An 11,182-nucleotide genomic window follows, 5' to 3' on the forward strand; every position below is an offset into this window, starting at 1 on the left:
TTCAGCAGAGCACAACATCATCTTGGGTAGAACGGCCCTCCTAAAGCTAGGAGCGGTCCCGTCGACTATGCATGGAATCTTGAAATTCGACGCTACGGCAGGTCCAGCCACAGTACTCGCCACCCCTCCCAGAGAATTGCAGTGCTTTACGGTAATGAAGCCAGCAGAGATGACTAAAGAAACAAAGAAGCCACGACGAGATCCGACGAAAGGAAAGGAAGTAATCAATGAAGAATACCCTGATCAGCCGATCAGCATTGGTCATAACCTCCCAGGTCACGTGAGGGAGGCAGTAGTCGACCTACTCAAACAGTACAAACACATATTTGCATGGACTCCCACAGAAATGGTGGGGGTAGATAGGAAGGTCATTGAGCACAAACTGGCCATCAAGCCAGGGACAAAGGAAGTGAAGTAGAAGAAAAGGGTCCAAGGAGGGGACCGCAACAGGGCAATTAATGCAGAGGTGGCTAAGCTGGCGGAGGCCGAAATAGTAAGGGAAGCATTTTTCCCAACTTGGATCGCTAATCCGGTTATGGTGCGCAAGCAGGACGGGTCATGGCGTATGTGCATTGACTTCTCAGACTTGAACAAAGCGTGTCCCAAGGACTGCTATCCCCTCCCGGAGATTGACCAGAAAGTGTAATCGCTGCAAGGGTTCAAGCTGAAGTGTTTCCTGGATGCATATAAGGGGTATCATCAGATTCTGATGAGCGAGCAGGACGAAGAGAAAACGGCTTTCTACACGGATCATGGCACCTTTTGTTACACCAAGATGCCTTTCGGTTTGAAGAACGCGGGAGCCACATACCAGCGCCTGGTCGACTCGATATTCGCTGAGCAAATTAGGAGGAATATCGAGGTGTATGTCGACGATATGGTGATTAAGAGCTCCCATGAAAACAAAATGTTGCAGGACATCGAGGAGACTTTTCGTACACTAGAAAGGGTCAAAATGAAATTGAATCCGGCTAAATGCACATTCGGGGTAGAAGAAGGACAGCTCTTGGGATACTATGTTACCAAACAGGGCATCCAGCCTAGCCCAATTAAAGTAGACGAGTTTATGGAGACACCACCCCCAGGCACTCTTAGGGACGCACAGGGTTTGAATGGGAAGCTCACGGCTCTGAGTAGATTCATCTCGAAATCCGCTGACAAGGCCATGCCACTTTCCATACGCTGAAGGGTTGTATTGAAAATAACAACTTTCAATGGACATCCGCGGCGGAAGAAGCGCTCCAGAAGATTAAGGAAGCACTACACAAGCTACCTACACTGGCCAGCCCCGTCCCAGGGGAAATACTGCAAATGTACTTCTCAACCTCAAACGAGGTGATATCCTCGGTGTTGACCGTAGAAAGGGAAGGAAGAAGCCAGTATATTTCGTGAGTAGGGCATTACAGGGTCCTGAACTCAATTACCCCACCCTGGAAAAGCTGGCCCTGGAACTCATTTACGCGGCGCGACGTTTGAGGCGCTACTTCTAGGCTCACCAAATAGAGGTGCTAACAAATTGCCCCATCAAACAGATATTGCTCAAGCCAGAAACATCGGGTCGGCTAGCAAAGTGGGCGATCGATCTGGGGGAGCAAGATATAAGCTATCGTCTAAGGACAAGCATTAAGGGACAAGCACTGGCTGATTTCTTGCTCGAAATTCCAGATGAAGGAAACTTAGCCAAGGAAAGAATCTGGGCGGTAGAGGAGGTCCCAGCCAACGACCACTCGTGGACGCTATACACCGATGGGGCGTCCAGCAGGGAAGGCTCGGGTGCAGGCTTAATATTGACTAGCCCAGAGGGAGATGAAGTGATCTACGCTCTCCGGTTCGACTTCCACACCTCGAATAACGAGGCGGAGTACGAAGCCTTGCTCGCAGGGTTGCGCTTAGCCAAGCAAATGGGGGCGAAGGCTGTAACAGCCCTGACAGATTCGAAGTTGGCCGCGAACCAAATTAACGGAAGTATTGAGGCAAGAGATAAGAGAATGGAAAGATATGTGAGAATGGTGAGACAACTGATCCGGTCCTTCAGACAGTTCACGATCAAGCAAATACCTCGGAGCGAGAATAAAAGGGCAGACGCTTTAAGCAAGCTGGCATCCACATGTTTCGATCATCTATCGAAGAAGGTTTTGGTAGAAGTACTCAGGGAAAGAAGTACAGATGAGCAGCAGGTGAATACCTTGACAACTACCGGGCCCACATGGATGACACCATTTATGGAATATTTGCAAAGGGTAGTGTTACCAGACGACCACAGCGAAGCCAGGAAGATACGAATAAAGGCGCCCTCATATGCATTGATAAACGGGGAGCTGTATCGAAAAGGGTTCACGGCACCGTGGTTGAAATGCGTACATCAGGTTAGAGGGATGGAGGCGCTACAAGAGGCGCACGCAGGTCAGGCGGGCGCGCACGAGGGAGCCAGAGCTTTAACGGGTAAAGTGCTCCGGATGGGAATATATTGGCCCACTGTACACCAAGATGCGCTGGGAGTGACTAGGAAGTGTGGAGAATGCCAGTCTTACGCTCCAGTCCAAGCAAACCCGCCAGTACCACTGCAGAACATATCCAGCCCATGGCCATTCTACCAATGAGGCATAGACATTGTAGGCCCGTTCCCGGAGGCACCTGGAAAGCTGAAATACATGGTGGTGGCGGTAGACTATTTCACAAAGTGGATTGAAGCAGAACCGCTAGCGTGTATATCAGGAAGACACATGATAAAGTTTGTATGGAAAAATATCATGACAAGGTTTGGAACACCTAAGGTGCTCGTCAGTGACAATGGCCTACAATTTGCTGAAAATCCTTTCAGAGAATGGTGCGCCGGTAAAGGGATAAATCAGCGGTTCACATCAGTGGCATATCCACAGGCTAATGGACAAAAAGAAGTGTCCAATCGAACCATTGTGAACGGCATCAAGTAACGGTTGGGTAAGGCAAAAGGGAATTGGGCAGAGGAGTTACCGGCAGTACTCTGGTCGTACAGAACCACTCCACGAACGAGCACATGGGAGACCCCGTTCAGCCTAACATACGGGACGGAGGCTATACTTCCATTGGAGATAACTGTTGGCACGTTGAGAGCGGTCAATGCGGATGAAGAAAGCAATGGCCAAGACCTAAGATTGAATCTGGACGTCCTCGAAGAGAGACGCGAGAAGTCGGAGATACGCCAAGCTGCGTACAAGCGCGTAACAGAAAGATATTACAATCAGAGGGTGAAGGAGAAAGCATTCAAAGTGGGCGAGTACGTGCTGAGAAGAAATGAGGCAAGTCGAACCCAACCTCAAGGCAAGCTGGTCCCAGTATGCGAGGGCCCGAATAAGATCAAAGAAGCGAATAGGAATGGTGCGTATGTATTGGAAACAGTGGAAGGGAGACGGATACCAAGAACATGGAACGCCAGAAACTTGAAGAAGTTTTTCTTTTAAGGGAAAAATAGCCCTAGTTGTCCACCGTCGTGCTTAGCATACCACATTTTTAAGTACATAGCGTACTTGATTTCATGCTCAGAGACATGATTCTCATACTTAGTGTATTGGAGCCCACAGTTAATGTAATCGAATGATTGATATGCTAAATTTTAATACTTAGTGTATTAAATCTTGAAGTGATTAAATACTTAAAACATTGAATTTTATTGTTGGGTGCTTAGAAAACCCAGCCGTGACACTTAGCGTGTCAATACTAATGTGGGCAAAATAAAATGATCAGTGCATCAAAATACCATTAGAAGAAAGCAATGCTTAGAGCATGCAACTGGACACCCAGTACACCAAACGTTTTTACATGTAATCAAAAGAGTAAATTTTTAGCAAAACCCATACATCACGTGTCCAGATCAAAACAACAAAAAAGAAAAAAAACTAAAACAACCATAGAGAATATTTTCACGCCCCAGGAGGGGTAGCACACGATGCCGGAGCATCTTTGTTTTCATCACCATTGTGTCCATCGCCAACAACCATTCCCACCACCACATCCTCACCTCCCACCCCAATATCATGGTCACCATCATCCTCAATACCCTGCCCACCCTGACCAGCATCACCTTCGCTCACTTGCATAATTTCATCACCTCGAACCACCATATCCTCAGGGGTACCTTCTGAACCAGAGAAAGAACACAACTCCCAGAGGCCCCCAATATCCAAATCTCCCAAGCCCAATAAAGATGCATGATCCATACTCGCAAACGATAACAAAGCATCATTCACGCTAACCACCGGACCAGTGGAAGGAAGACGAGCACCAGCATCATCAGACCCAGCTCCATCGGTCACCTTCTGAACGGATTCAATCCCAGCCACAAAAGCAGCGTGTCGAATGAGACTTATAGCATTCGTATAATCCGGATGCTCAATCAACTTATCCACAATACGAACGACACCCACACGCACTAACCAATCCAAATCACGGCGAGAATCACCCGCATCTGCTTGCAAAGAAGAGATTAACTTGTCACGATCAACAGCATCGCGCTCAAGACTTTCCACTTGAATCATCAAGCCTTCATTCACTTGAGTAAGGGAGTCGACCTTGGCCTCCAAAACGGCTCTAGCTTCGTCAAGGATAGCCTTCTCAGATACAAGGAGCTGACACTTTTGTTCAGCCAGTTGGAGGTCTTCACCAAGCTCGCCAATGCGACGCTCCAGCCCCACCACGCGCGACTCGCATGTGGCCTCCATCTCGCTAAGGGAGTGGATGCGTCGGGAGCCGGCAACAAGGTAAAACATGGCTTGCGCGGCGGCGTAAGCCATATTGTGGGCAAGAGCAGGATTACCCATAGCCTCCATGTCACTAACTGCAGCAGGAGGAAAAGCATGGCGAGAGAACTCCAGAGCGTTGGCACGAACAGATAACCGGGAGTCATTGTGGAGATTCCACGAAGGGGCAAAGACAGGGGGCCTGGCAGAACTCTCCCCAGTAACACCACCCAAAGGGAGTGACACCTGGCCTGGATCACTAGAGTCCTTGACAGGAGAAATCTTCGAAGGGAGAAACGGAACACTCGGAACAGGTAAAGGAGAGATAGACGAAACAACGGGCTGATCACGCACCCCATGGATCCCCTCGGACTGTTGCGCGTCGTCATCGGGGATCACAACCACACCGGTTGGAATGGAAGCCATAGAACTCAACAGGCGAGAAAAGCTACGCCTGGTCTGAATTCTTTTGGCAGCAGTAGGTGCGCCGGTAATCGGCTCACCCATGGCCAAGACGGCTTTTCTCTTCGCCTGCATACGCCGAGCGTCAGCAATGATACCCTCTTTGCTATCCTCGCTACTCTCCATGGAAGAGGAGAGGGTACTACCCAGAGGCATAACAGCATAAATAGGGCGAACATGGAAGGGATTCGTCTCCGACGCTGACTCACCTGTGGGGGAGGTAGAAGGAGCAGTAGTCAAAGCAAGCTGGACGAACTGGCGAGGTGGAGGGAGTCGGTCAACTAGATCCACCTCGCGGTACTCCAACTTGCCCCGGTAGCGTTTCTGGAGGACCTCATCCATAGACAAAGAAGATTCAGCATCTGGGAAGGACAGAACGTGAAGTATCAAAAAAAAAAGAGAAGAGGGAGAACAAAAAGAGGAAAGGAGAAATCCAAGCAAAGCACTTACCGTCAACGTTGCAAAAGAACGCCGCCATTTTGCCACGTCGCCTCCAAGAGGGACTCATCCCTACACCAGAAAGGAGGGCCTCAGAGTAGTCCTCAGGATATACTTGGACGCTCTTAAGGTAATCAACAACTCCCTGGTTGTGGGGGAAAAGCTTAGGGATGGTATCAGCAAAAGTATTCGCACGATACCGACCGTTCCCAACCAGTTCTTGATTCACCCATAGCCACTTATCCTGCCAGTTCTTGGGGGTTCGTCCGTCGGGAACTAAAGCATGCCACCCCCCCCCCCCCCCGCCGGACTGAAAAGGTGCATTTATCTCCGGTGACGCAGAATCTGAAGAAATACTTAAACACAAAGTAATCGGGAAGATAGCCATTGGCCCTGCAGATCATCTCGAATGCTACCACTTTGTTAACGACATTTGGGGTCAGCATCTACAAACTACAGCCATCTTTCTGTAGAACCTCTTCCTGAAAGTCCGTCAACGGGAAGCAGATACTGGCGTCTAAGGTTTTCAAATAAACCCCGATTTTTCCAGGAGGGGGGGATGAGATGCTAGAACCCGGAGAAGGAAATTCCACACCCTCCACAGATGACAAGCCATACGAAATTTCAAGCTGGTGGTATTCAGCGGCGGAGGGAACGATACCAGGAAGACTAGCCATAAAGGAGGAGAAAAGAGAAAAACTCACAGAAAGGAAGACGAAGAAGGATAAAGGAAGGGTGAAGACGAAAAGGAAACCCTATAAGTGTTTTTATAAAGGAACGGAAAGGGCGGGGCATTTAAAATGTCTGACACGATGACGTAACTGCCAGCCATCATGCGCAGTCACATCGCCATTAAGGGCGGAACGGCGGGTAAAGAAAAACCAACACGTGTAAGCTAGTTAAGCCCGGAACGCCGTAACTAGCGCTGCAACGCTACGGCTACCGGAATGGGGGACTTGATGACATGCCTAATACGGCACGACCGAATCGCGCCTAGCCAAAACGCTGAGCGTTCCAGCCGGGCTAAGCCCAGCGGGCTCAGTGCCCGCCAGCGCCTCTGGGGACAGGATGCCCAGGAGAAGGGCTCGCGCCCGCTGAAGAACGCTCCCAGCTCCAAGACAAAAGAGACAATCAGGGGACAAACAATGGATCAGACCATTACCGCCAGAGCCAATAAGAGCGCCCTGACGGTTGAGGATGCACGATCCTCCAATCAGCGCCTCTGATCTTGTCTCCCCAAAAAGTGATCATGTCCAGTACGGACTAGGCAGGAGCGCTAGGTATAAAAGGATGCACCCTCGGACTCATGAGGTAAGCTCTTCTCTCCAAAAGAAGAAACCAAAAACCCTAGATATCTCCTAACTTGACCGTCGGAGCGTTCTTCCGGGAGCACCCTCCCGGAAAAAGGCTGACGGCCTCTCTTTCTTGTGATCTTGCAGGGATAACGAGTAACCTGATCCACCGGTGTTAATCCAGCCGCTGACTAGGTCACATCAATCTTCACATATGAAAGATTCTAATAGAGAAAAGGTCAAGGTAACAACTTGTTACCTCCAAAACGTGCCCAAGCTGAAGTAGACTCTGGATCCACACGAAATACTTGATGCTAGCCTCTTGATCTACAAGTTTCCTTCACAAAAATCACTTCCCAAAGCTCCAAAACACTCTCCAAGCTCACACTCACGGAAATTAGGGTTTCTGGCTCTCAAGGGGTGATAGAGGACAGTGGGAGGCGCTAATGGTCCAATATATAGGGTGCAAAAACCCTGAAATTAAGGGTTTCCTCTGCCAGCTCCTACTCGTCGAGTCCCCATGCCGACTCGCCGAGTCACTCATTAAATGACGTGTCCTGACCCGCTGCTACTCGATGAGTCACAGCATCAACTCGTCGAGTAGACCTTAAGACATGAAATCTAAATGGAATAATAATGATACCTGACGGTTGAGGTGCTACAATTCTCCCCCACTTAACTTAGACTTCGTCCTTGAAGTCTGCTGTAGTGAATAACTCCGGGTAATGCTCCTGCATCTCAGCCTCCGAATCCCATGTCCACTCGGATCCCCTCCGATGCTCCCATTGTATCTTCACCAACGGAACCTCCTTGTTGCGCAGGACTTTCACTTTCCTTTCCAAAACGGCAACCGGCCTCTCAATATAATTCAGGCACTCATCAACCTGAATGTCATCCAGTGGCACCACTGCCTCCGGGTCCATAATGCACTTTCGCAATTGCGGAACGTGAAAGGTGTTGTGAATCTGGCTGAGCTCATCCGGTAGTTCCAGCCTGTACGCCACTTTACCAATCCTGGCGATGACCCTGAACGGCCCAATATGGCGGGGACCCAACTTTCCCCTTTTTCTGAAGCGAATCACGCCCTTCCAGGGTGAGACCTTCAAGAGTACCATATCATCAACCTGAAACTCCAAATCCGATTGGCGTCTATCAGCGTAACTCTTTTGTCGACTCTGGGCGGTCTGTAGTCGCTGTCTAATCTGCTGGATCTTTTCGGTAGTCTGCAAAACTACCTCCGTCCGACCCAACACTCTGAGTCCAACCTCACCCCAACAGATCGGGGTTCTACATTTCCGACCATACAACAGCTCAAAAGGCGGGGTGCCTATACTGGAATGATAGTTGTTGTTGTAAGCAAACTCTGCAAGAGGTAGATGGGAATCCCAACTCCCTCCGAAGTCGATAGCACACGCCCTCAACATATCCTCAAGGGTCTGAATGGTCCGCTCACTCTGCCCGTCGGTCTGAGGATGAAATGTTGTACTAAAGTGTAGGCGCGTACCCAGTTCCTCATGGAACTTCTGCCAGAAACGGGAGGTAAACCTGACATCCTGGTCGGAAACGATGGAGACCGGAACCTCATGGCCAGAGACAATCTCGCGGACGTATATGTCGGCCAATTTCTCGACCGACGAACTCTCCCGAATAGCCATGATATGGGCACTCTTGGTCAATCGATCCATGATGACCCATATAGCATCGAACCCCTTCGCCGTTCTCGGCAGCTTCGTAATGAAGTCCATCGTGATCTGCTCCCATTTCCACATGGGAATTTCTAGAGGCTGCAGCTTACCATGCGGCCTCTGATGCTCGGCCTTGACCATCCTACAGGTCAAGCACCTCTCGACATACCAAGCGATTTCTCGCTTCATACATGGCCACCATTAACTCAAACTCAGATCGCGGTACATCTTGGTGGCCCCCGGTTGTATAGAAAAATGAGACTTATGAACCTCCTCCATCACTGTCTGCCTGACCCCACCAGACATCGGAACCCAAACCCGACCGTATCGGGTCAATAATCCACGGCTATCCTGAACAAACCGGGCGCTCTCGCCCTTGACCTTTTCCAACTTCCAGTTCTCTGGCCACATGCCCTCAACCTGGGCATCTCTAATCAAGCCCACAAGCGGGGAATCCACCGCTATCCTCATGCACCTTGCTGGGGTAGAAGAACCAGCTGACTTGCGGCTCAAAGTGTCCGCAACCATATTCGCTTTACCGGGGTGGTAAAGGATCTCGCAGTCGTAGTCCTTGACTACATCCAGCCACCTGTGCTGCCTCATGTTCAGGTTCGGCTGATCCATGATGTGCCTTAAACTCTTGTGATCCGTGTATATGGTACAACGGACCCCATATAGGTAATGCCTCTAAATTTTGAGAGCGAAAACCACCACTCCCAACTCTAGATCGTGCATAGGGTATCTCGTCTCGTGCAGCTTCAGCTGCCGCGATGCATAGGCTATCACTCATCCTCTCTGTATGAGGACTGCTCCCAAACCTGTGATGGATGCATCACATAATACTACAAAATCCTCAACTCCCTCGGGGAGTGTCAACACTGGCGCCTCGCATAAACACTGTTGGAGGGTCTCAAATGCCCTATGCTGCTCAGGGCCCCACCGGAAGTCCACCCCCTTCCTCGTTAGACGAGTGAGGGGTACTACAATCTTGGAGAAATCTCGAATGAATCTCTGGTAGTATCCTGCTAATCCCAAGAAGCTCCTGATATCTGAGGGAGATTTCTGAATCTCCCACTGCATAACCGCCTCAACTTTGGCCGGATCGACCAAAATCCCCTCCTGGTTAATGAGGTGCCCAAGGAACTGGACCTCTCACAACCAAAACTCATACTTTGAGAACTTGGCATAAAGCCGTTCTCGCCTCAAAACTCCTAATAGCTCCCTGAGGTGCTCCTCGTGTTGCTCTCGGGTCTTAGAATACACCAAGATATCATCTATGAACACAATGACTGAGTGATCAAGCATCGGTCTGCAGACCCGATTCATCAGATCCATGAACATTGTCGGCGCGTTGGTAAGACCAAACGGCATCACCACGAACTCGTAATGACCATAACGAGTCTAAAACGCGGTCTTCTCCACGTCTTCCTCTCTCACCCTGACCTGGTGATATTTGGATCTCAAATCGATCTTGGAAAACCAAGATGCACCCTGCAACTGATCGAAAAGATCATTTATCCTCGGGAGTGGGTAACGGTCTTTCACCGTTAACTTGTTCAACTCCCTATAATCAATGCACATCCGGTGCGAACTGTCCTTATTCCGGACAAAAAGGATCGGTGCTCCCCATGGAGAACTACTCGGACAATAAACTGCTTACCCAGCAGCTCCTGCAACTGAGATGACAACTCCTGCATCTCTAGCGGTGCCAAACGGTACGGCGCCTTAGCGATAGCGGCCGCACCCGGCACTAGATCAATCCTGAACTCCACCTACCTCTCCGGAGGCACTCCAGGTAACTCCTCCGTAAACACGTCAGCAAACTCTCTAACCACCGGAACCTCTGAAACTGAAGTCTGATCCCTGACCCGCGTATCCACCACATGCGCTAAATAACCAGCACACCCGTGCTGAATATACTGCCGAACCCTGGCTGTCGAACAAAACCCTGATCCTACTCTGGTGCCCTCACCATATACCACCAGTTCTCCCCCACTTGGGGTTCGAACTACTACTCGTTGTCCCTCACAATCGATCATGGCGCCAAATCGACTGAGCCAATCCATCCCCACGATCACACATACTTCCCCCATGGGAATAGGAATCAAATCTATCGGGAAGGATACCCCGAAAATCTCCAACTCACATCCCCGGTAGACCGAAGAAGCAGAAACCCCGTGTTCGTTGGCAATAGAAATTCGCAATGGACACTCAAGCTCATCTACCGGCACACTGAACCCCCTACTGAAAGTCTGAGATACAAACGACCGACTCGCCCCCGAGTCGAATAAAACCAACGCACGAAAAAAGTTTACTAAGAACGTACCTAAACATAGGTACAACAGATAAGCATAACACACATATGATAACTGAAATAGAGAATAGAAACATACCAGCAACCACATCCGGTGCTGCCTTGGCCTCCTCGGCCGTGAGCTGGAATGCACGCCCCTGAGCCTTCGGAGGCTCCATCTTGACTGGCCTCCCATCCACAATCCTCAACGTAGCTGGTGCGGGAATCTGCGCCAGCTTGGCGGCGAGCTGCGGACAGTTGGTCTTCACATGACCAACCTGATGACAGTGATAACAT

The 11,182-nt window shown here is 49.9% G+C and overlaps 1 protein-coding gene across 1 annotated transcript; it reads left to right on the plus strand.

Moving 5' to 3' along the window:
* Positions 1-1,311: 1,311 nt before the first annotated feature.
* Positions 1,312-3,440, plus strand: LOC145139058 (uncharacterized). The gene is made up of 3 exons (XM_079073013.1): positions 1,312-1,335; positions 1,533-2,366; positions 2,946-3,440. Exons 1-3 carry the CDS (start codon positions 1,312-1,314, stop codon positions 3,438-3,440), a joined length of 1,353 nt encoding a protein of 450 aa, XP_078929139.1.
* Positions 3,441-11,182: the final 7,742 nt, after the last annotated feature.

The sequence above is a fragment of the Lactuca virosa genome, chromosome 9 (genome assembly GCF_052849685.1).
Source record: "Lactuca virosa cultivar CGN04683 chromosome 9, Lactuca_virosa_CGN04683_v6, whole genome shotgun sequence".
Taxonomy (NCBI): domain Eukaryota; kingdom Viridiplantae; phylum Streptophyta; class Magnoliopsida; order Asterales; family Asteraceae; genus Lactuca; species Lactuca virosa.

Bases quoted from the DNA above. Each gene is read 5' to 3' on its own strand.
- LOC145139058 (XM_079073013.1), top strand. From the start codon at position 1,312: ATGTACTTCTCAACCTCAAACGAG. The intron at 1,336-1,532 runs GTGATATCCTCG...CCCATCAAACAG, and splicing joins ACTTCTCAACCTCAAACGAG to ATATTGCTCAAGCCAGAAAC. The intron at 2,367-2,945 runs GTTAGAGGGATG...CGGTTGGGTAAG, and splicing joins GGTTGAAATGCGTACATCAG to GCAAAAGGGAATTGGGCAGA.